The following is a 25,989-nucleotide window of genomic DNA, read 5'->3' as shown; positions in this document are numbered from 1 at the left end:
TTCCTCACTTGACTTAATTATGCGGCAACTGTGGTTTAGCGGTTGAAGAACGCGGCTTGTGGCTGAAGGTCCCGAGATTTGACTCCCGAGACTTGCGTAGGAACTCACAGTTGAATGATCCAACTGTAAACCTACCAACCATCCAATTTCGCCCATTGCATATCACGTAGAAATCAATCAATAAAAAATCTTTATTACGTGTATTCCGAGAAGCGCTTGGAGCGAGCCGCCGCAGGGATAGCAATACATTAGCAGTAGCAGCAACGTTCTAACCCCCGTCGCCAATGATTCATTGAAGCAAAACCGAACGCGGGACCTGGAATTCAATCAGCGGCAGTTTAGCGCCACCACGGCAAGCCTACTCACTTCCATATGGGGAGTTGGCAGAGGATCCGTTGAGGAACCCCGGGGAGCTTGGCACGCCCAGGTTCATGCCAGCATTGCCGTAGCCGTTCATGCTGTTGCTGACGGTGTTGTAGCTCGACTGTTGCGGGGTGCTGCTGGAGATGTAGCCCCGGGGGGACACGCTGCTGGTGTTCCGGCTGTAACCCACTGCGTAACGACCAAGAGGTGGGCGGGGTAGAAACAAAAGGACGGTTTGTTCATTGTCCGGTGAAATTTACAGCTGCAATCAAAATTATATATTTTTTTATATCCGCTCATACTGCAGATGGCACTTTAATAAGAACAGAGGTTGGAACTTAATGAGGGGGCCTTTAACGGCCTATATTCTGGAGTCGGAGCAGTTACTCAAAAATGTGGATTTCGATCCATTTTATCTTTTTAATGAGTGGAGAAAAGAAAGGAGTCGGCATTTGCCTGCCGCAGAACCTTTTTCAGCCGCGAGTGGCGCAATCGCATACCTTGGTCGTTCCCTTGTGACTCAGACACGTTGACTGCGAGCTGGCTGCTGAAGGAGTTAACTCCCATCATGCCGTGGGAGGCTGTGTTGGCGAGAGAGGGGATCTGGTTGTGGTTGCGGGGAACGCTGTACAGGGCCTCGGCGATGTCAGCTGCCCTCTTCAGAATGATCTCCTGAGAAGCGCGGCGAGGGAAGGCAAAGGTTTTTGAGTTTCCTTTTTTAAAGCTGCGCCACCGCTTTGATGCCTGCTTTGCGGCTATATGGTTGAGCTCGCATCTCGCTCCAGATATAGTGGTGCGGAAATCCCCTATGGTGATGCTCTCGGTAAATTTCTCATTTATTTAAGCGCACGGGTGTGCGGGTGCAGACCTGATTGTTGTGGGGCATCCCGTACAGGGCCTCGACGAGGTCAGCCGCCCGCTTCAGTAACACCTCCTGATGAAGGAAGGAAGAAAGGCAAAGAAAATGATCAGATTCCACGCAGTAATGAAGGATATCGGAAACAAGACTTGAAATATTTTTCATACGTTGTGCTGCCATTTTGGTTTTCAACTTTGTATGTTCTTTGTATCACGTCACTTCAAGTGTAATCCAAGCAATCCGCGTTATTCTTCGGTTAGCTTCACATTTAGCATCGCTCTCTTTTCCTTTCGTGAGCATGATCGTTGTCAAACATGTGGCTTATTCACCGCCGTGCGATGATTACTCACTCAGGAGCGACTTTGCTCTGCGTGTCGAGGCGCACTAGTAACTAGCCGAAACGGTTGCTAGCTAGCCACTTTAGCATAAATAGCGCAAAGAGCTAATCCTTTACCTCGGACTACCCAGTGAAGCTTTTTGAGACCGTCTTAGTGGTTCTTTTTCTGCTGGTTCTCTTGGTTTAAAGCCTCATCTTATTCTTCAATATGTCGCAAAATATTAATTTCCACCCTCAAACAGCCGTGCGAATCCGCTTATTTCGAGCTGGCCACCGAGCGGGTTTTCCTATCTGCCGAAAATGAGGAGCGCTGCTGTTTTAAGAGGCACCGCACCTTCATTTAAACACTACTTTACTCCTTCCATGCATGCAGAGCGGTGAATAATGTTCCCTATCTTAATTAAACCGGCATAGTCCTTTAAAAACAACACCTCACGCCTGATTCCGAGCTTCCGGAGTTCAGCGTGGAGGCCCCTCTCCTCAGAACAATAAAGTGAATTAGCTGTGGGTTAATCTAGTTCTGTTGTAATGACATTAAGGAATTTTTCAATTAACCTCTTTGACTGGCTGCTTGCAAAGGACTTCACAAATGACTTCCCATCCAGCAGGAGCTGGGTGCCCGTGCCTTGGGGACACGGATGCTCAGGATGTGGTCTTATCCATGTCTGCACGCTCGCCCCGGCTCGACAATGCGGATTAGCCGTGTTGCTTTGGCTCTTAACACGGAAAATGAGTTGGCCCCGGATCCCGTCGCTCTCTTCCGAGCTGCGGGCTAGGTGGCGGGGTTTGGCCCGCTTGTCGCGTCTTTATCTTCCCTTTGAATTTGCCACTTACAATTAAATCCCTCTCAAGCAAAGCAGACTGCTCTCTTTGCTTTTATAATACGAGGGAGGCAATATGCCGGAAAGCAAAACCCTCTTGTCCCTTTTTCGAGTGCATTGGGCGCGACAAAGGCGAGTGGCGGGAGGGGCGGCTTGTGGAAAAGGCACGCTTGTTGTCACCTGCTGTAAAAAAAAAAAAAAAGCAAGCCGAGATTTGTTGACCGGGCTCTTAGAAGCCCGCTTAAAAGCAATGCAAATCTGTCAGCAGAAACATCTCAGATGGTGCTTGTTGTCTTCCCACATTCACTGTGTTTTCTTTCGCGGGCCTTGGTAATTTGTCTGAAGTGTTCCATCGCTTGGCAATAGCCGTGCGGGATTAAGACGGCAGCTGCCGTAAATGAATGTAAACACAAGCCGGGTGCCTTCAAACGACGGGCCTCCGACGCCTCGGCCCGCGTTGGCTAGGCGCGGCGTACCGAGCGAGCGCGTGTTTACGGTTCCTTTCATCCAGAGGAGCATATCTCGCGTAGCGCCCTTGATTTATCAAGATGAATCGCTGTGGAAGCCACTTCCAGCGTCCGCCCGCCCGCCCGCCTGCCCGCCGCCCTTTCTTATAGAAACATATCGCTTAATCCAGCCCCAAGTTACCGGATGGGTGGTTCTTAGAATGGGCATTTACCTCTGAAATTGGTGTGTATGCTCAACGTGGCATGCATCTAGTTTGCATACAAATAAAGAATTACGCTTGTCGTGAGGCAGGTAGGCTAAATGAGAGGACCAGCTGTCTTGATGTGTTCTCATCAGGCAGAACAGATTTCTCCCGCGCTCGCTGAGTGAGATAAAGTGGCTTTCCTTCTCTTTTTGTCTGCGCTTAATAATTACCAATAATCTATTCCATCATATTTCAAGCTCTCCGACATGGCTCTCAATTTTAAGCAACAATTAAAGCAATTAAGAGCGTCTCGTAGGCGAGCCGTGTTTCGTTCCCTGTAAAACGTCCTCTCGCTCCTTGTCCATATGGCACTTTTGCGGCAGTGACATAAGGACAGCTTGGGAGGAGGAAATAAAAGAAAAAACATGTAGGAGGAGGAGGAGAGGAAACGATATTGCCTCTCATCCTTAATCTGTCGTTTACCGCGCGGCGTCTTAACTAACCGAGCCGACCGGCGGGGCTACGCTTAAGTGGCGGCCCGGTCATATCCGAGGATGATGAGAAGCGCCGCACCCAATCAAGGAGCAAGTTTGTTGTCTTCCCGACGCGACGCCTTCATGCGGATCGGCTCACGCTGTGAATACGATTAGCGGCGAATAGTGTTCTGGGGGCATTTCCATGTAAATCTGAATGCTACTCCAGAATAAGTGTAATTGGCTTTCATGTCATGGAGACATATCAGAACACGCCATGCTAAATTGAAACAATTAAAGGCCTCAAATGATTCCTTTTGTTCGCCGACAAACGCGTGACCGATTTTGCGCCGTTCGCCGCCTCGCTTTGCATAAAAGGTCTCGTGTTCGACAACTGTTTCAACGAGGGGAGCCGCTCGCTCGCTCGCTCTCTCCCTGGCTGGCTGGCTGGCTGGCGTGACAGATCACCCGAGATTTAGACGCCGCTTTCGGCGGGGAAGTCGTAACAAATGACGCCTTGTCATAAAACAAGCGGGAAAGTGGGGGTCTCAAGCAACCGGGCCGAATGTGATTCTTGGAGCGCTAGATTAACACGGATGTTGTATTTATATGATGGCAGTTAATAAAAGAGGGCCTAGGTTATGTAGCTGCGAGTGCTAATGCCATTATAAAAGTGTAAGGCAATTACTCTGTTAGCTCTAGCCCGAGGTAATGAATGCATTTAGAAGCATGGGGCCATTAGATGAAGGTACTTCAAAGAGCACAGGAAGAGAGATTCATTTAAATACATGGGTAATTGCTTGACATGAGCACATTTGTAATATTTTCTCCTGGCGGATTACGCCGGCAATCGGAAAAGAATGGGCTTATGCTCATTTTGGGGGGGAAAGTAAAGAAGCCAAAGCAATCAGCTTAATAATAAAACAATATTGAGTTTCCACTTTTAATTTCATAATGAATCTAATTTGTTACAGAAGAGAGAAATTGAGTGTGATATAATGTGATATCCAGTCTATTTGTCCATTACTGCCAGAGGGCACAAAATGGTATTATAAATTGTCTTTTTTATATTATGAACAGAAAATTGTTTTATAACAAGATCTTAAGAACGGGGGGGAAAAAACGAGGGGGGGGTGAATTCCAAAGTCTCTCTTCACTTAACGCAATGCCCGCAAACCAATCTCCTTTCTCATCACTTGACTGCTCACACTTATTACTTTCATATTCACCCTGGACTTTGCATTGAATTTTTATATCTGCACTCCCACAGGGTCAGACTGTCATCTACGATGTTGTCTTAGAATTACGAGGTAAACTTCAATCAGAGGCAGCTCCCCCCCCCCCCCCCCCCCCCCCCCCCCCTCCCTACCACCACTCTCCCTCCATGTTTTTTTTTTCTCTGTGTAGCAACAATATTAGCGTGCATCCCTCGCTATCCATGAGCACTCCCGTATTGGCTTTCTGTCTCCTTACAATTACCACGTGTCTTACTGGTCCCAGGGAGAAGGCTGGTGGAAATCAATAGCGCAGTAATATTATCAACTGGAGGGTGAAGTCATGGGCGGGGCGGCGAGTGGGCCGGGTGTCGATTTGCCTTTCTGCTAATGCACGCCCTGCGTCCTCTAGCTTTATCTCCTTTTTATAGAGTCCCCCCCCCCTTTAGCTCACCTGCACCCGGTAATGGCCGCTCTCTATATGCCGTTTCTGATCTCATTCGGAACGTACACGCCGACGCCCCGCGGCCGCCGCCGGCTCTTTTATTGGGAATGTGCTTTTTGACCCTCAGCGCTGACCCCGGGATGGCAAGCTTAACAATGACGAATCACTCGGCGGGATCATTTACATGCCCCCTGAACCCCATATTTGGGTCCATTAGAGAGCAAATCAAATATTTATGTTGTTTATTGGAAGTGCAGGGTTTCATCTCACTCTGTGATTGTTTCATGCAAAGGCTGGCAGAGCGGGGGCTATATTAAGTATACACGCGCCCAGGAAACTAATCTCGGGTCCGGTGTCAAGAGCTGTCTCACTGCCAACAACACTTTGTATTCATGGAAAGAAGTCTGCTTTCTCCGTAATAAAGCTGTGTTTAACAATGCGCCTGTCTTTTTTTTTTTTTTTTTTTTTTTTTTTTGCTGCAAAGACACTGTGACTTTATAGAATAGAAATAGTGCAGCCGCATTGACCGGGAATGGCCGCCGCGTTGGAGAAAGTGGATATTAAAGGTGCTTTAGCTTATGGTCGGGGTTTACTAGCTAAAATTAGAGTCACATTTCATGTCAAGGTGTTGCGTCCCGTCTCCGCGGGGACCGGGGTCTAATTGAAACACTTCATATAGGCGAGCGAGGGCTAGCCGCGATGCTCGACTTCTCGGCGGCGCCTCGGTCAAACGTCTCGAGCCACCGCGCGGTCGGGTCTTTATTAAATTGGCCGTTGGACGTTAATGATATTGCTGTGTTGCATGCTGGGATTTAATAGATAAGGTCTTCAAAGGTTTTACGCTCTTATTAAAACTCCAAGGTGGCCGCCGCTACTTTGAATCGACTAATCAGTCATATTATTACACTTGACACATTTGGAACGTCAGTCACCCAAATGGTTACCGGCATGGTAGCAATTAGTGCCAGCTCAGAGATAGATTTTATCAATAGGAAATGGAAGGAGCAAGAGAATCAAAGACGGGGAAGGAGAAAAAAAAAAAAGTATCAAAGAGTTTCTTCTCAGCGGGAGAATGATCTTCCTTCCGTCGATAGCGCGATCCGTTTCTGCGAGAGCGTCGCGGAACTTGACGCGGCTTTCAACCGTTTCGCTCGGGTTCAAAAGAAAACAATAAGAAAGCCGCGGCATAATAACACGCGGTCTTTGTCTATTAGCGGCGCTAAGACGAGAGGGTTTACGGCACAGGGTTCTGTAAACAAAAGATTAAACCAAATCGAGCTGCAGAAAATGAAAGGAAAACATGAGCGGGGTAATGAGGGCGCAGACGTCGTTTCTGACCAGATTACCATCTCCACAGACTACTGGAGAGGAAAACGCCTGATTGAGCTATTTTACCGCACAGAGAGTTTACGCCTTTCTCCTCGCACTAAACCAACGCAATTACCACGCTGGCTAGTGGCTAAGCCACATATGCGAGGCAAAGCTGTTCCATCTAAAGCACCGCGTGTCCTCGCTAATGTTGCTTTGTTTTCATTCTCCCGTTCACCGCACCGAGTTCTCGTAAAGCAGTTTTTTTTTGATGGGGAGTCGGCGGACTGACCTTGGGTAACCTTTCGGGGTCGCCGGGGTGTCTGGGGATGACCTTCTGCAGCCTCTGGAAACCGTAGTCGATGGTGGGCTCGTTGAGGGCTGCGCGAGAGAGGAGAAGAGCGTTAGCGGCGGGCCCGTTTTGGGTTTTCTTTTTTTTTGCACAGACAGGAAGAAAGTAATTGAGCAATCTGTTAGCGTTTACAGTACAAAAGTCATTTCGGAATGGCTAATTTCGACAAAACCTCAGGGGCGTCAAATCGGTTCATGAAAAGGGGAAAAAAAAAAGCAGCGGCTCCTTCATGGGTGGCAAAGGAAAATGACACAAGTGTTATTCCATTAACAGCCGTGATGACCTACATTTTTTTTTTTTCTTCATCTACTGTAGAATATTGACTCTAGCTAAACTACATAGCGGGCCTCTTTTAATCTAACAGAGTTTTAATAATCTCTGAAAGGCTGTCCACACATTGATCTAGTGTAAGCCGCTGTCATCTCACACTTGGCCACCGACTGTACCGCAACAGAGCACCCGTGAAATATGGCGGCGGATCCCACGGAGCCATCAATCTTCCCCACCCCTCAAATAGTAATCTGGAGCGCCGGGCATATTGGGCGATGAATCAAGGGCACAAAGTAAATGAATCATAACCAAGACTTTGGTGAGAGCGGAATCGCTTTATGTCTGACAGTCCTAATGGGTAATTGAAGGCTTCCTCACAGCGCCGCCTGGTTCTAAACAATCATGTGTACACTACTAGGCAGGACCGGGCGAGAAGGGGAGGGGGGTGGGGGGTTAAATCGGGGAGAGAGGCGAGCGGTGCAAAAAGGGGAAGGAATGACTTAATAGAGAACATCACGTCTCAATGTAGATATCATTTTCAGGAGAGTAAGTCGGCCGAGCAAGACGCTTCATAAATCAATGACTTTCTATGGAGACTAATAAGAAGTGTCTGCCTCTATTCATTGTTCAGCCTCTAATTTGGCCCATCACTCATTACTCAGCATGTCATTTCGACATTGAGGCCGCACACCTCGCTGAAATTGCTGCCACGGAAAAGGGAAAGCACGCCAAGAACAGCTCTCGCTTCATTTTGTCGCCCCGCCCCCAATCTAAATACACAACACAGTACCTTTGCGCTCCAGAAACCCGGCCGGCTACAGTAATTGCCAGCTCGAGCGTGATCAAATGCAGCAATTATGTGTTCAAGCATAGCCGATGCAGGGGAGCTAATCGATAGCGAGGAACTAGCGTAGCGACGAGAGTACAGTCGTACGCGGCCTCATTTTCTCAGCTCACCTGAGTAACATACACTGCTGGAAATCTAATTTGGCAGCTCATCATGCGTACCCAAAGCGACAAAATGGCCCCCGTCTCACCGAGTGGACAAACGCCGTCTTCCCCCTTAATAAAGGATTGATTGGTCGTATTGATCGTACATGACAAGGCGGTAGCCGGGAATTTGCAAGCTTTCCTTTGTTATTTCCAACCTCATTCTTGTCCGCGTGTTTGTGCACGCACGCGCACCTGCCCGTACGCGGCCCCGCCGGACCCCGCCGCTCAGTGTGATGTAAATTGTGTATGTGTAAAAAGCACTCCATAATCAGGCCATCCATCATCAGAGGCTGTCAGTGGGCGCTCTCGGGGTGATACATCACGCTCTCCTGTCCTCCGCCTCAGCTGGGGCCCGCTCCCAGCCGCCAGGCATGCTGGGAACACGCTCGGAACGGCGCGCGGACCTCGGCTCGTTGCGATGCGCCTTTACCGATGATAACGATGCCCGAACGAGATGGGATGTCCTTAAAGAATGCGTCCGAGGCTTAAGCGTGAACGGAAATCCGTGGCGGCGAGCCAGAGTCGAGCCGGTCGGGCTCGGCGTCGGCCGGTGCCGCCGAGACGCTCTCATCTATCATGGAGATGATCTTTGTAACAACCCCGGCGTAATGAAATTGGTGACACGGAGCACCATCTGCTATTGATTTCATGCAAATGCTTGTGACAGCTGATGGAGACTTGCATTAGCGCTAAACGGCGCTGTCACTTGATGACTTGACAGTTTTGTAGTCGCCGCATGTACACCCGCGCAGACAGACACAGACAATGTCAATAATCCTGTAAGAGCCGCTGATGATATATACTGAGTACTTGGACGCTGCCGGCCGGGGAAATAAATGCCTTAGCTGCACCTTGCTAGCGTCCGTGCCGCAGATTGTTGTCTTCTGTACAAAGATTTTCTTTCATAATGATTGTGGGCTTTACTCGGAATGCCACACACTGTGACAGCATCCTCCTTCCTCACTGAGTAGTCCTCTCGCTTCCTTTTTCTGTCCTTTTCGCCTGAGTTTTGCATCCAAAAACCAATTTTTATGAATTTTTTGTGGAAAGGCTGCTGTTTGAACCTGGATGTAATCTGGGGGTGGGTCCAAAATGAAGGCTTCAACAGATTCTTTAAAAGTCTTTATGAAGTTAAGGCTTTAATTGTCTTTTAAAATTGCACTTAATACTCAAAACGGAAGTAAAAAAAAAAAAAAAATTAAATAGTCAAATCTGGCAAAAGCACAAAAGGGTATCTGAGTATTTGTTCTCCCCATTGCAGTTCTAAAAAAGACCAAATTACGTATTGTCATCATTTTACCATATGATGATTTCATTGACCAAAAGTCTGTTTTCATAATATGGTCAAGGGGAGGCGGGAGGGGGGCTATTGCCTCAGCCCATCTTGTCCCACCCCTCCTTCCGGTTACTGTGAGAGCCTTCAATCGCTGCATGGAAACATGAAACCCTCCACAGACATCCCATAAATCCTTCCCTGGGTGGGGAGTCTAGCCAAGCGGAGGGGGGAGAGGATAGAAGGGGGAGCTATGATACGGGTGGTGGCGGTGGTGGATTGTTTAGCGGCGGTGGGGCGAGGGGGGGTGTTTTGCTGGCACGTTCCAGTCACGCCCGCTTCCCGGCCCGCGGCCAATCAATACCACTTTCCTGTTTTAGAGGTGGGTAATTATGAGGTGGAGAGATTGTGTGACCTCTCACCCCTGCTGCATTACTCGGCTGATATTAAGATAAATTGCCTGATTTTGGGTAAACATATGCTGCAATTCAAACTGTCAGCACTGGTTTGCTCAGGGATAATTTGTATTGATCTCCTGGCTTCTTCCCCATTTTGCTTACTGACCTCACGGATAATTAGAGAAAAAGAGACACGGGGAGGTAAGGCAGGACTTGCATTTGAATACTTTGTAAAGCAGATGAAGAGCGCAGGGAAGGGGCGGCTTTATGGACTAATAGAATTTTCATTTTCTTGCTCAAATTTCGACAGGTTACACGGTCTGTTCAATTACGTCGTCGGTGTTGTTTTGTTCCCTCGCTCCAGATAAGAGATGTAATTGTTTAACAGCGCTTTTTTTCCACACTTTAATATCCCGCGATGATTAGATTAGAACACGTCGGTCAAATTGGGCAGATTATTAACAAAGTGACGTTTCCGATGATTGCGTCTTTGAGGAATGCTGTTTTGTTCAAAAGTTTTCTGACCTTCACGATCAAGTTTCAGAATGTGAAGAAATGGAATGCATGACTCGGTGCGCAGCTGCGACCGTATCGCTTCCAATTTTCAATGCCGCGCAGGCGGACCAGCGCCCGGTGGACGGGCTCCAGTGGAATTCCTCAGACAGGAATGCGCACTTCCCGATCTTGTTTTGATCGGACGTTTCCTTCGCAAAGTACTAAAAAAAGACAAATCGGCTTTGCCGCTCTCCGGCGCGACATGGCCGGCGCTGACACGCCGACGCACCATATGGAGTCGAATGGAGCACATGTTTCAACCCACAGTATCGGGACATAAACATGGGGAAATGTTTGAGCAAAGCAGTAAATTTCAGGGAAATTGTTCCTTGTTAAGTCTACGAGCCTGAATGGAAGCTTGCACCGCGTCCTAGCATTCCTGCCAGCCATTACAGCTTATTACGATAACTCTATCTTTCCAGGAGATAAAAACCTAGCCTTGTTGCCATTTGCCAGCTATTACTTTCGCTAATTATACTTAACTGCTTCGAGCTTATCTCCACTCCTCCTACACCATTGAGCAGTTATTTTTTTTTTTCTTTCCCCTTAACACAAATTAGAGGTGGAGTGGGAGTTGGAAAGGGGGAGCCAGATAAACAGCACAGGCAGAAGTTCATTCAAGTGTTATTGCATTTGCGACTCGTCAAACGGCGCGAGCCAAGCCTCGGAGGCACCTGCGCATCTGTTCGAGAGGATGCGGCCGGCTCGAGAGCAGCGTCAGCAAACCTTAGATCGCGTCTCGTCGGCAAAACCGGCCCGATAGGCTCTCTCGGACGCCGGGCGTAAGAAGATATCCGGACGGCGTGCTTTGTGGAACTCGGCGGGAGTCGAGAGAGCAGAAAACACGCATGCAGATGAAAACGGCGTTTGAAAGCAAAGCAAATTGGAATTCTTCACTGCACACCCACGCAAAGCAAAGCAAACCTCACTGACCATCTCCATCATCTCCATCCACTGTTGCCAGTTATCATTGAGTGATTCCACCTCCAGCGGGCCTCGAGATGAACAGGAAATTAAAATTTCAAAGATCTGGAGTTAAGATAAATCAATGGAGAGAGATCAATGTTCATTGAAATTTCATGAACTTTGAGCCGATACAGATGGAAATACCGAGACAGTTACACTCTGCTGCAGATATTGCTCCTGCAACAGATCAAATGTAATTAACACGGTTAAAAGGGAGCAACGGTGCGGATTGCCCCATCCATAATATTCGCGCTGCCTTCATTTCTCTCGTATTATTAGAAAGGGCCAAAGACACCTGTTCAATCCTCTTAAATGACATCTCAAGTACGCGTGCCACCTCTCTGAGGATAACGGCCGACTTTGGCACATTACCGGCCAACAGAAATCAAATGGCTTCCCTTCACAGCTGATTGCAAGCGCAAATTAATATTGTAAAATGAAGATCAATACATGGACGGGGCGCCGATCGATGGCGGCTAAATTACGACTGCGTTTTCCCCCTCATTCAAGATGAGTTGTGTTTTCCTCCCAAAGTCAATACCACGCTGCCTCCCTCATTCATTTCTCAATAAACTTGCCGATGAATTTCAATCAAAATGCGGCAATGGAGGGAGGGAGGGAGGGAGGTGGAGTTCTTTTAAAGCCCTCTGGGTGTGGATCGCTCCGAAAATGGGGCAAGAGGAGGAGGAAGAGAAGGGGAAAGATCCTCGTCTATCAAGACCCCCACCACCACCCACCCTGTCTGTCTTTCCAGTGGCAGGCGACTGACGCCAGGACTTACTGAGGACAATCCATTCTCGGCGCCATTACAAAACACACCTCCAACGACACCGGGGGACAAAAAGTGTGTCCAATTAAAATGAAATCAATGAATACCATCCTTTAGTGTGGGAGAAAACATACAGCCGTGCTTTCATTTTCCTCCCACAATGCATTTCGCACGGGGATGTATTAAAAAGAGGTGGGAGGGAGGGGGATACACGGCCAAGTACTTCTTTCAATCAATTTCCTGGAGTCGGATTTCACAGGTCACTTGCTGATAACATGCGGTGGAATAATGCCCACAGTGTTCTTCTCAAAGCCTACCTGACAAGCTGGCTGACAGTGGGGGAGTGCGGCCACGTGTCACGTCAGCCCCCTAATTGGACACGAGGACCTTCCTCTGCGGGACCTTGTCGCGCTCCACGCGAGCTCACAGGGCCTTCAAACGACGGCCGTCTCGCTTGGCAGTCGGAGTCCGCCGCGCTCCCGCCGAGCCGCTGCTAAATACCCCGCTTGTAATGAGACAGGCAGGTATGGCCATTGGATAACACGGCTTGACACATGCTACTAGGCCGGTGCCAAATGGTTACAACCCACTTGGCTGTGGCCATGACTTTTTATAAATGCCTGTTCAGTCCGCTCTCGTGGCAGCAGTTCATCGCCTCCAGTCAACTTTTATAATAATAATATTGTAAATGCAATTATGCCCTCCCCCCCCTCACAGAGTTGTGTTTACACGTCTTCCTGAATGCCTTTGATTGAGGCATATCTAAGCCCCACCCCGTTTCTTTGGGCGGCATCCGATGGGGTTCCGAACCCAACCCATGCAGGACGGGAAATGAAACGGAAACTCCACATCTGATCAGCTGGCTGAATCTGGAACTTCAAAGTGTCAGCAGGGTGGAGAGGAGTCCTAAGGATCGGCCTGATTTACACAACGGCATCAGATAAAAACTGGAGCACTGTCCAAGACCGCAGCGAGTTTCAGACTGGAGCAGGCTTAATTGGAGTTGTCCAAACTATTTTGCTTGTAGCTAGCTCTGAAACACTCCCAATATAAATGTCTCCAACACTTTAATTACTTTTAAAAAAAAATAAATCAAGACTATGTCCGTCCTCAATGTCAGCCCTAGCCCCAACTTGCTTTACCATCCTTCACCGGCCTGACATTTCCTGATCCCCTCCTCTATCGAATGAAGCACACACGACCCCTTTGTCCTTATGTTGATGAATGACTGCCTCATACCCATTTTGTCAGATTTTGGTGCAGCGGAGTCGATAGCGTCACCTTGACGAGTAAACTTTGCGATCCATCAGCCCTCAAGGCTGTCTGGACTCAACTAAGGCCTGGCAAGAGCAGCTCGCTGCATGGGGCATCTGCTCCATCCAAAATCCTTCAACCAGTGCGCCCGCCAGCCTGTGAGGTCGAACGAATCGCGCCTCTTATTACCGCCGCTCTACAGTGAGAATGGGAGGGGGGGAGCGGGAAAAAAAACAAAAAACACTTGACTTGTACTAATAGCCGGGAAGCCATGCTGGTCACCAAAGGTCTGAAGACGAAGCACCCTGTCAGTGCCCAGCTTGGGAAATTAGCAAATAATGTTCCCTTCCCCCTGACAAATGTGTGACAGCTCGCCTTCGCCAATCATCCTCTCCTAACGTTATGATGCATGTCTCGGATCCCCACTGGAGGATACAGCCCAAGTTTACTGACCCTCAATTTACCCATGACAAATGGGGTCCTGGTAAATGTGCGTTTTCTAGGGCGCGGAAGGGGTTCATTTGAAGCAATCCTGGTTTATATGGATGTCACTGATTAGGATAAATAGAGGCTGAGTGTGTTAGGACCGCTTGCAGAACCATATTACCACGGGCCTGCCTGCAGTCTTGCCCCCGGAGGGGAGCCTTTCGTGAAAACTTGGCCGTGATAGAAAACCAAAAGCTCTGATGCAATTAGGAGATTAAATTGGATAAGTTGTACAGTCGTGTTTTTATTTATGATGCCCTCGTTGATACAGTGAGGTAACTGCTCCGTAAAAAGGTTACAATGCCGCAAATGAGGTTGAAAATGTTTTTTTAAAGAAAAAAAACAAAGGGAAGAAAGAAAAAAACCTTGATCACACCAGGCTGTTCTCTCTGCAGCGCTTGATAGAGCTTAATAATATATCGACTGGAGGTACAGCTCGGACTTTCTCCTTTTGATTTTCTCCAACCTTGCTGACAGTCCGTTCTACCGGTCCTGTCCTGACCAATGGATAACCAATACATGGATTAGACAGAGGACACGCTGGCAATCTCCGAAGGGACAACACTTTCTTGGAAGCTAAAAAGGGATGGCCTGGAAATGAGCCCGCAGGACTTTTCTTTTCTAAACAATCGCAGGAGAGATACGAGCTCCTCCAAGATGTCAGAAACCTGGTGAACTTTTATACCTTTTGTCTGTTTGTCTCGTTAGCGTTAAAAACGTCCAAGAGGAAATGCCAGCAGGAACATTTGACACTGCGGGGCGCTCTCTTTGGGAGAATGGATTGTGAGTTTTGGAAGTGGTTTCAGGGTAATAACCCGAGTGAGGACGTGCCCCTCCGCTATTCGATTTGACTCGGGGTAATTTGTGGTAATTTCTTTGAATTGGGTGACTTACATTTCCACAATTAGGGAGGCGGCGTGAGAAGAGCCAACTTGGAAACCAAAGCATGAAAAAAGGCGCAGATGGGGCCGTAAGACATCTACACCTTCGCTATACCCCCCCTCGCCACCACCACTTTCAAATACGACTAGTTTCTATCGAGTCTGGACATCGGCGAAGACAAGGAGCCAAAAGCCCATCTGCAATTTCAATGCACAAGCCGAACAATTAGTGGAGTCGGTTGGGAAAAATCAAGCGGTGTCAATCCTCGTGAGCTGTCCGGCGACAGGAGGAGTCGAAGAGCTGGACCTGTTCATTGGTGACTTTCTCTTTTAATTCTCCAATCAATTGTACCACCATTGCCTCCAGGGGCAATTGTATCCTTATACTAACTGGAAGTGAGTAAGTACTGAAAGCAAGATGGAGTAAGAATAAGACGGGAAGAAGAAAAGAAAATCAACAAAGATAGAGAAAAGGGGGCACGTTTCCTGGGTAAAACCTGATGGTAATCATCCCAATCCGCTTAGCCTCTGTGACTAATGGGGTCTGTTCTTTAGGGACCTGCCACTTTCACCGGGGCGCTATAGAAGCCATTAATGTCTTAACTTATACACCTTCTCAAGGCTGCGTGGTAACACATGTACACACACACATGCACGCACGCATGCATGCACGCACTTCCAGGCAAGCAGGCACGATCGCGGGCACACTGCACTCCTGTTTCATTATCCCGCCGCCTTGTTGGCCTTTGCTCCGCTCCTGCTAGGGAGGTTAAATGCAGGAGAGCTGGGCCAGACTGCACGGTTGGAGGAGAAGGGGACGCATGGCTGAAGAAGGGGGGTCTGGGGAGCAAGAGGAGGGAGGGAAGGGTCTTGATGAGAAACAGCTGCCCCAGGATGGAGGGATCTGGGTGAGGGGGTGGCGGCCCCCACTTTGCAATTCTGCGGCACTCAAGGCCAGGGCTGCGCTTGAGGCCAGGGGGGCTGGCGGCGGGGTGGGGAAGTATTTTTTTTTAAGAAGGGGGTTCTAGTGAGAGTGCCTTGACGCACCCGTTTCATTCTGTCCATCAGAGCTGCAACAGACAGAGGCTTCCAGGTCAGACAGGCTGTGACCCCCCACAACCTCTGTCTCCTCAGCAATGATGACAGATAAGAGCACCACTTCCTTCTGTTGCCCAAGATAATCACATCCTCTCACTTGTGAGTGGATCACGCTCACCTTCTTGTGCGCTTGTCTTGTTACGTACGACTTCCACGCCGCTCTCAACCAAACAAACTATTGCATTACCAGTCTCATTTCTTAAACCTGGAATGGCTTATGAAGACTTCTACCAAGGGACCAATAATCATAATTTGGATCAACCCCCCCCCCCCCCCCCCCCCCACCTCCAAGAAAAACATTCATTGAGACTCATTTCCTGCATGTGCTCGAATGTTATCATTAAGATTCCCCCCTAAAAATTTAACAAAAGTGCCTTTGCCTCAGTACTTCCTCCCCGCAAACAAACAAGCAGCATTTTAAACCTCCTTGTCAGAGGTAACCGGATAGTCACTCAATAAAGTGCGACGAATCCTTGGATCCGCACCTTCATCCTCATCCTCACCAAAATTTAATGGCAGCTTATTTGGCCCATTCCCCAGCCGTCCACAAGGTTTTATGTTAGCTTTAGCGTAATCCTCCTAACTAAGTAACAGCAAAAACATAACCTCCCCGGGTCCCCCTCTTCCTTTTGCAAAATCTGCACGATTAGCAAACCCAAAGCTCTATCTGTCTCGTATCAATCCCGCTAAAGACGATTGGCAGAATGAGTCATCCTGACAGCTTGAGTTTAACAGAGCTCGGCAGCGACCTTGTACGACAGAAGGTCAGAGGGGGATCGGGTTGCGCCGCTAGAAGCCCCTCCGTCAAACAGCCTTTTGCTTTTAAAACAGTGCGGATCTTGCACATTTTACATTCAGCCAGGCAAGACCTTGGTTAGTTCATTACCGCCGGGCTGAGGGTTTTCCATACCCCGGCGAGGGAAGACAAGACGACCAGAGATTTTGACTCACCAGTGTACACAAATCTCCCAGGGGCACCTTTGCAGAACTGCTTGGACTTGTAGGACAGCGTGACTTCCACCACGCCGGGGATGTGCCGAGGTGGTGTCTGGACGCGGATAGCGTGGGGAGTTATCAGCTGGATTAGAGAGAAGAAATAATGAGCCCCTCCGCAAGAACAAGGCGAGAAGGTTTACCACGTCATACCTCACTCCATACGAGCATGGTGCCGAAGACCACCTGTAGGCCGTCAAAGAAGTTGTCCCCTATGATGATGACGGTGGCTCCTCCAGTGGTCCATCCCTCGCTGGGGCTGATAGCCTTGATGCACGGGGTGGCTGCTTATCCAAGACAAAGAGAGAAGAGCAAATTCAGCACCCGAGCTTCGAGACCGCTCGCCCGTTCCGCACAGACACACACGTATGTCGCCGCGTCAGCTCCGAGTCCAAGCCGAGATGGAGATCGGAGATTGCCCCCCCCCCCCCCTTAGGAAGATAGAATGATGGATTTGTCCTTTACGGCAGCAGAATCAAAATCATTTATCAGCGCGGCGGAGTGGTGTAGTTAAGCAGACCCTTCAAATGGTTGACTTCACAAAGGCTAAACGCCGGGCTCGCTAGGAAAATGATTTGATGTTGCAAATGATGTGTCAGGGCAAATGTAGCCATCGGAATTGATTAGGCGCGCGCCCGCGCGTACAGTTGAGATTTCAAAGTCGGAGGCACGTCATAAATTAGTCAAGAGTAGAGGCCGTTAAAGTGGGAATGACAAGCTCAAGCTTTGCCGCTTCACGTTGTTTCATTACCTTTTGTTCTGCATACGCGGCGGCGGGCGCAGTCGGCGGAGCAGTTTCGGGTTTCATAACGTCGGAGGCACCGGTGAATTATTCACGCGGAGGCTTTTCCTCCCCTACCCGGCCCTTTGTTTTGGTGATCGATTCAATCCATTTCATATTGTTTATTATTACAATGCTTTTCATCTGGCGTGACTCCGGCGACACGGCTCCGCCATACATCAAGCGTCTGAGTTGTTATTACAATCTCATTTGAGTGATCCGGCGCCTCACATCCGCTGTCATTTGATGCATTACCTTAATATGGCGCTCGGCACAACACCGTGTTTACCGCAGAAATAGCATGACAGCTATCCATAAAGCAGCCACATCAGATTTAATCTATTCCCGTCAATATCTTTGAATATACAATGAATTGCCGACGCCTCGCCTTCCCCGATTGCGGCCGGGTTCTTTTTCTTCCCGGGCTTCTAAACCTCTATTATCCTTTCCATCCAGTGAGTAAATCACAGTCGGCCCCCCGGTTGTACGGATCGCCTCCGACAAGACATCTCCCTTTGTTTGCCTTGCTGTTGGGCCCTTTCGGGTCATGTTTGCCGTCTCTCCCGGCCCATAAAGTGCACGCGCACACACGGGTACTACAGGGAATGTGACTTTAACAGGCGCTGTTGACTTCATGCTAATCACCTCGTACAGATTTTCATTTGTGAGGCCTGGAGGAGTGACATTTGCTTTCCTTAATTGCGAAGCGCGGCGTCTGAAAGAGGAGCAAGCCTCGGCGGGCGCGCCGGGGCCCCCCTCTGAGGGCCTGACCTTCATCAGTGCGGACGATTACAGCAAATAATTCACCCTTCAAAATTACTGTAAACAAATTGACTTTGGGGATGAGAGCAAGCGCGAGGGGGATGGCGGGGGGGGAGCTTTGTCGGAAAAGGAGGAGGTAGGCGGACCCGATGGCGACTGTGACCGTTCGGGGCCAGCTGCAGCCCAAAGCCGAGCGCCGGCCGCGCAAACGCATGCGCGCGCACACAAAGGCACCTACGCCGCCACCCACGCGCACTCACGGCGACTGGGGCGCTAAGCCGGCCGCCCTTCTGCCTGCAAATTTGCATACATCTCAATGCGCAGACAGAGCGGGGAGCATGTGCTGAATGGGGACCGTGGAAAAGTGGATTACACAGTCAGTGCCGGCGATCTGATGACAGACACGCACAATAACCACCCCACCCCACCCAGCCCTGGCAGATGACAGGCATCACAAGTGGAAACTTTGAGTTACCAGACAGGAAACGCACCTGTCTCCGCCCCCCTATAACTTGCAACCATCCCGCCCAGAGATCTGAGCCCGGGAGGTCGCGCCTCCGGTATTGTGACACTCAAACAGGTCTGATGTAGCCCCGTGAAGCCGTCCTTTGTTCTGCCTGCTGAAATGTGTTGTAATTGTGCTGTGGGATGTCCAGATGGTCGGTTGATAGTGCAGCTGATGGGATTATACCTTTTACCTCTCCCTGGGCCATCTGTTCCCTTTGACTCTCTCTCACTCTCTCCCTGCCGCTCAGCCTCTCTCCTCCTCTGGTTTCTCTCCATCTTTGCTCCCTCTCTTTCTTCCTCTTAGGCCCAGCAGTCTGGATTCACTTGTCTTTATTGCATAAACCCTAACAGCATTACAGCCACTTGGCATGCAAATGAGGCAGGCGCTTCAGGCTCTACGCTGAGTCTCCTATATTGTCTGGGGCTCTATAATGTGTGTGTGTGTGCGTGTGGGATGATGACGACGCCGCGTGCGTGTGTGAAATACTATTTGTGAGTATGGTTATGCATCTTTAAGTCTGAATCTAGATACATGTTTGAGTGGCAGGTGACCACAAAGCGCGTTTGTGTGTGTTTGCATAATACGCGTGCTGTGTGACAGTGCACACAAGTGGGGGGGGGGGGGAAATTCCTCGAATGGCACTCAAGCAGCGCAAAGGACCTCCGCCAAGGCCCGACGGTCCTTGTTTGGATCGGCACCAAATTGTTCATAGATATCCACCTCCTCCGTAGGTCTGGATTTTGTCAGCGAGATTAATTATCGTACCCCACTGGGCTAGATGCTACGAATATTTTGGCAGATGGCAATATTTTTTTTTCTGGATCACGTTCGTATTTTGTCACTCGGTCCAAAAGTGTGGATTTTCTCACTTCGATTTTGATGTCATATTTTCCGATTCATTCAGTGCCATTTTTAACTCGATTTTGAGATTTATTTGAAACGGGTAAGCTAGTTAAACAGGGCTGAAAAAAACGTCACATGGTGAGACGCCAGCTGTGCCGCCTTTGTGCCAATAGGGGGCAGCACCTCTTGATCAATGCATGATACAGGGAGAGGGAGAGACTGATGCTCCTCTGCCTCAGCCACACAAGGCTCCGTCGCCGTGCCAGCCACACATCTGAGGTTTCTCGCCTTTAGTGAACTCTCGAGGAAGAATGTGTTGCTATTTATACAACAACCCAAAAAAAAAAAAAAAAAAATCTTTAAAGCCAAACTGCCTGCCCACGAGTGTCACGGCGCCTTTCTGGACATGGCGGGAGTCTCAGAGAAACAAAGCGAGCCATCCTTTTCCGCCGCGGTTTATATTAGCGGAGCGACGGAAGAAAGAAGGAGGGGAGGGGGGTAGCGTTGTGAAGTAGAACACACACACTCGCACAGCTAAGCATCAGGAGGGTGTGTTAAAGTTATTAGACAAAAGACGTGTTCAACTGCGCGGTTGACAGTCGCTTCTTTTCTCGCTTTTACAGGGTGTCACTCTGCTGCTTTGAAGAGTGTGGTGAGGAGAGGAATAAAAGCAGGGGTTGGCTTAACCTGTAAAGAACACACACACACACACAAATACATTGACATACACACGCACACAATGTAGGGTGGGGGGCGTCCCAGGGGAGTGGGGGAACACGGAGGCGAGGGCTCAACCTCTTTAATTGCTCTCCTCATTAAGAAACTGGTTGCTAGGCGATCCACACCTATCGTGTCATAAACGCGAAACACACAAACAGAACGTCAGCGAACATAATGACTTTGCTGCTCCGGGCAGGACTTTAATTATTTGATTTTGTTCTCCAGTAGAGGAGTCATTAATAAAGACAAAAACAAATAGATTAGCTTTTTGCCCCACCAGGACTGCCGAGTGCACCGAGATATATTAATTGTCTACCACGTGTGTGTGTGTGTGTGTGTGTGTATGTTTTTAATTTTAATATATAGTTTATTAGTCGTCGTTGTTGTGTTAAACGTTACATTTGCTTTCGGTGGTCGAAGCATTAATGGCCGTTAATGTGTCGAGAAGCTCCGTTGGCTCTAAACTGTTTGCCCAGCCATAATTGGCCCTTGAAATGTGAAGATAAGCAATTTGCACAATTGCTTCGAGTCTGTTCGCTCCTCTTTTATATATTTTTTCGTTCGTTTTTTTTTCTTTTTCAACAAGCTTTCAACCGTATGCGGGTGGAAAGCGCACAGGTCACGGGGTTATGTTTTGTGCATTTTGCTTTTTGAATTTCCCATGGTTTGGTGGTCCTTCTCTCTCTTTTTCTCTCGCTCGCTCTTTGGGCTGTGCAGGCAATCAGTCTATCATATGGAATCAGTTGGAAGAAAAACAGTAAGTTCTGTTTTTCTCATAGGTCACCCCCACCACCACCCCAATACACACACACACACATGCTAACCCCCCTCCCCTCCCAACCCTTTCTCCTTCCTCCCCTCTGTTTCTGCTCTCTCACAGCTAAATCTGCAGAACCCAATGACAGGAAATTGACCTCACAGCCAAATTCTTAAGCAATTTGATCATGTTTCACATGAGCTTTTAGGACAAATGTAGGTGCATTAGCAGACCACGGGTCGTATTATCAAACCGTTTCTGAAGCAATAAATACATTTCCAAACATGGCAATGGCTTGGCACAAAGATATCTAAAAGAGTCTAATTGTGAAAGTGATGGAGGGGGGTGGGGAGCTAAGAGATGCTAATGTGCTAGAAGCTACAGGAGGTGTGGATGGGAAAAGATGGGAAAGAAACAGCGAGAGGGTGAGCAAACAAAAGATGCCAAAAAACATGTGCCTACCATTCTCCAGATAAGGAGGCGTACCTTCTGAAGGGTCGAGTCTGCGAGCCCTTCGCCCATGCTTGGAATTGTTGTGTACGAACATGTTGTCAGAGACGGCCAGTACGTGGCCGTCCACGTTGACGGTCGTCGATACGACAACCTGCGAGAGGAAGGAGGGGAGATGCGTTAGGACGTATTTGTGTTTTTGGTGCGTTCAGAAGCGTGTTTTGTTCAGACGTATCACGTTACGACCGGCGGCCATTTTGCTCTTCGGTGTCTGCCATTTGTGTACGGCTAATTGACTTTTGAGCCTCTAAAATACATTTCCGTTCAGCCACTCCGCCAACTGTCATCACGGCTCAAAGCTCAGAATTATTGATCAGCGTGTGCATCTGTTTGGAGATGGAGGGGGCCCACCCCCCTTTTAAAATATTACTGGAGTCATTAGTAGCCCAACCGTGCTCTCTCCCATCACTCAGCAAACATTTTGCTAGGATCGGATTCCAAACCACACTCCATATTTCATAATGCTTATTTTTGTTGTTGTTTTTTTGCCGACCACATCTCCAAACAGTGAGGCCACATGTGAATGGCTAAAGTGTGTCTGAGCCGGAAACAGAGAGCCCCTCTCAGGTTTGCCTCGCCGGTAAGTGACCTCGCCGGAGCGGTGGAATTTAGGGGGATGCTTTTTTTTTTTTTCTCAGTCAGAGGAGGGGGTGTAGTTTTGGGGACTGCTGGAGGTGGGGGTAAAGGGAGAAGGGGAAGTGAAAGAGCTCCATTCTTTGGAGCAGGTTCAGAGCTGGGCCAAGCTGAGGATGATGGATTGGGCCCTCTCTGGCCTCCAGCTGGTTTTTGGGGGTAATAAGTGGAGTCGAAGCCGTTCCGAGTACACAAGTTTGGCCAAGGAAACACCTATGGAGGAGCATCTGGCAAATCTATTTGGGAGGAAGAACACTATATTAACTGTTGGACCCGGGACAAGGGAGACATGATGTACATTTTTTTGCTTCTCGGAAAAAGTGTTGCGCAGCTTCTTCTTGCGGACCCTTTGACACAGAAGCGGGATGCGGTGTCTGTCACGCATCACTCCACAATGGCCCTCGGGGAATTCGCCAGGAGGCCTGAAGGCGCTTGACATCCGGACGGGACACCCTTGTCTTTACTCCTTCATGTCTGGGCTTCCTCCTGGATCCAACCTGAGTGCCAATCACCCACCGACACGGCCTCCCCTCATTTGTCCTGATTCTGATGGCGCAAACGGCTCTAAACCCGATCCCACCAGTGTTGGGATAAACCAATTATCAATTGACCAGGGGGGGTCGATCATTTCAAGGCTGGACTACTTGACAGGTCAGACGTCGGGAAGACTTAGAGAAGTCTTAAAAGCGTTTCGGTGTCATGTCCTTTCGGTGTAAATCGCCACATTGTTGCCTGGCCGCAACAATGATGCTTTTCAGATGGTTGTAAGTGCTACACATGTGCCGGCTTAAGTGCGCACATATGTGAGCGAGGCCGCCCGTCGGAGGGGAAATATGAATGTGTGCATGCTCACGCATACATGCAGGTATGAATTTCCGCTGGCAGACAGATCGTGAGTTAACACTGTTGTTACATGTGCCGGGATGGTCCTCCCCCCTGCGCTGAGGCTGGGAAAGCTGTCAGGAAGACAATTGATGGCAGCGCTAAATCCTATATCTTTATTTGTGTCAGATGCGATTCCCTTATAAATATTCCGTCCAGAGCGCATGACACAATTCCCCGGCCTGGGTGTTTTTTTTTTTTTACCTCCCCGAGTGCCAATAAGAGATTTAGATTCACGCGTGAGTATATGTTTGATTTATTTGTACGGGAAGGCGGCGGTAGATGTGTGAAGTGGCTTTCAGTCAGTCACCTGGAATCTGCGCATATCTCGTGGGTTCCCGGCATTCTTCAGACAGTTCTGGTTGCACTTGAGGAAGAATTTAAGGAAGAATCTGGAAGAGAGAACACAACAGGAGGAAGGACGTTTAGTCGTGCAGATTCTCGGATTATACATTTTGCGTCTATCGGAGCCGTTAGACCTGAAAGCAACAAAATCGTTTATCTCCATGTGTAGAATTGCACTGCATCCAAAATTGTTGCTCGGCTGCATAAGGTAACCCAAATGCCATATTTTTCGCACCATAAGGCGGACTGGATTATAAGGTGGCGTCTCACTGAACGGGTTTATTTTGGGGAATTTCCATATATCGGCCACGCGGGGTTATAAGGCACATTACTGCACATTAGGGGAAATAAACCGCTACAGCAAATAAGTCAAGACTAGATTTGGCCCAAGTTAGATCATATTTTTGCTTTTCCCGTAGATCGTTTTTGTGGTGTAACAGGAAGGAATTCGATTTATTGATGAACTAAAAAGTTCTTGGAACTTGATTTTTAAGCAAATGAAATGATTTTAAAGTCCCAAAAAAAATCTCTTTTTAGAATTCTTTTTTGCTACAGCTCTTGAGTTGCATCTCATTAGATTGTCCCCAGCAAGGGCAGTGGATCAGCGCGATCGAGCATCCGTTGGAAGCGGCGTGGCCAAATCGATACATTATTTATCCGCTCAAAATCAACACCATCAGTCTCTTTGTCGTCGCCTTCACCCGAGTTCACGGGTCTTTCCCAACACCCATCTGCCACGAAGACGCGGAAAGTCACTTGATATTCCGCCCACCTCTTTAATCCCAGGACACCCCTGTGCAATTAAAGTTCTCCTGTTCAATAGGGAAGCAAATGAGGCCCACCTGTGACCAGGTCTTGTTTGAAGAGCATCAGGGATAAAGGACCTAACAAGGTGAGAGCGCGCCACAAAACTTATAGTCCTGTCAGGCAATTAGGCGGACACTCCTGGGACCGCCGTATGCCACACACACACACGCTTAACGCATGCACACACACCCCGTGCACTTGTGGGTGGGTGAGGCAATTACGCCACAAATTACAACCTGGCTAATCGTCTCTGAACAAATGTCACGTCTGAGTGAGATCTGGGCCGGGCCGGTTTGTTAGCCCGCCTCGCGCGAGGGTTCTCACGACAGAATTTATCGATGAGGCACCCTTCTCACATGGCAACGGTTAAAGATGGTGGAGAGAGTGGCTTCCCCTCTTGACAGGCTATTGTGCCGCGTTGCGCAACTGCGCAGAACAAACAATGCAATGGATTCGCTTTGCGCAACGTCCCGCCGCAGAAGAGTGACTGATGTATTGTTGTCAGAAATGCTGCCTTATTTACTTTCCAACCCACTCGCATTGTGTCGGAGTGCGGTTTCCATTGTCCCCGCACAATGGCGGCGGCGGCTCATCGGATTACCGTAGATGGCGTTTGCCGTTTCATTGCCGGCTAAATACGGTGGCTCGTCTGGACGCTTTCTCAACACTTAAGACTTCCCGTTTGCTGCGGCGGCCGGGCCAAGCCGTAAATCAGCATCGGGAGTGACCCTCCTAACCCCGGCCGCATTAACACTCGCGCCGGTCATTTCCAAGCGCTCTTCGATAGACTCCTTCTACCTTGTACTCGGCCCCGCAGGAGAGAGGCGAGGTGAGAAAATATTTTCCCTCCACGTCCAAGAAGCTTTGGCTCGGACATCAATAAAAGACGTTTTAACCCGTGCCAGGATGCTGATTGCCTGTTGGTGTGCGGCGAGGCCATAAAAAAGCTGACTTGTCATTAGAGCATTTCACTTGATTGTGTTCGCCGTGTTTTCGGGTTGCATCTGTTGGCCGATCATCAAAATGACCATTATGTACTCTAATTCCCTGACCCTGTTTTTATTTCCCCGAAGAGTCATAATGTAGAGCAGCAGACATCTGTGGAAAGCAGACCTGAAATACGACTTTTATTTGTCTGTCGCCTCTCATACAGATTGGGTAAGGCCGGGCGGGTTGTGTGTTTGCGTTCACGCACACAATTTATGTCTGAACAAGAGATGGAATACATTTGCCAAACAATGCACTGACTTCATAAAACAAACACATTACTTTGCGACTTGGACATTTCTTGGATTCTTTTTTTTTTTCTTCTTCTTCTTTACACACTGTTCCCGCTACCAGAGTGCAAAAAAGTAACAAAACAATAAACGGGAGAAATGTGGCGCGCATGCTCATAAAGAAGCTCCTTTATGTTTACTGTTATGAAGGCAATTAAGCTCAATTTCGCAGCTAAAAAGATAAGCTTAATTTTCATCGTCCGCGGCGGCGGCGGCGCTCCTATAGCATCCATTACGTTTGAGTTGGTTAAGATTCTCCATGAGCGCGGCGGCGCAAATTGGTCCTCGGTGGAAAGGAGAGCAATTAAGAGCAGGCCCCTCTCTCTCTCTTGCTCTTTTACTTCTTAAATATCTACAGAAGTTTGTGCTCTTGTTTTGGCACGCACGGAGACAAAAGGAGCTTG

At 48.8% G+C, this 25,989-nt stretch overlaps 2 protein-coding genes across 9 annotated transcripts in view; one reads left to right on the top strand and one right to left on the bottom strand.

The window, feature by feature from the left end:
- Positions 1 to 25,989, bottom strand: part of LOC119135231 (transcription factor COE3) — a 71,831-nt gene that overhangs the window by 1,921 nt on the left and 43,921 nt on the right. For 2 of the 8 annotated variants that reach the window (XM_037272694.1, XM_037272699.1), the window contains exons 7-14: positions 23,467 to 23,548; positions 21,594 to 21,735; positions 16,914 to 17,047; positions 16,719 to 16,845; positions 6,765 to 6,853; positions 1,232 to 1,297; positions 864 to 1,035; positions 367 to 552 (exon numbers count right to left, since the gene is read on the bottom strand). In XM_037272694.1, coding sequence (XP_037128589.1) covers positions 367 to 552; positions 864 to 1,035; positions 1,232 to 1,297; positions 6,765 to 6,853; positions 16,719 to 16,845; positions 16,914 to 17,047; positions 21,594 to 21,735; positions 23,467 to 23,548 — 998 coding nt within the window. The remainder of the gene's footprint in view (positions 1 to 366; positions 553 to 863; positions 1,036 to 1,231; positions 1,298 to 6,764; positions 6,854 to 16,718; positions 16,846 to 16,913; positions 17,048 to 21,593; positions 21,736 to 23,466; positions 23,549 to 25,989) is intronic. The other 6 variants (XM_037272695.1, XM_037272700.1, XM_037272696.1 and 3 more) reach the window with 3 other exon arrangements.
- Positions 1 to 25,989, top strand: part of mgmt (O-6-methylguanine-DNA methyltransferase) — a 93,791-nt gene that overhangs the window by 30,932 nt on the left and 36,870 nt on the right. The gene's annotated exons all lie outside the window — the stretch shown is intronic.

Source organism: Syngnathus acus, chromosome 15 (assembly GCF_901709675.1).
Source record: "Syngnathus acus chromosome 15, fSynAcu1.2, whole genome shotgun sequence".
NCBI lineage: Eukaryota > Metazoa > Chordata > Actinopteri > Syngnathiformes > Syngnathidae > Syngnathus > Syngnathus acus.
The sequence above is the reverse complement of the archived record's forward strand: the minus strand, read 5'-3'. Positions and strand labels throughout refer to the sequence as shown.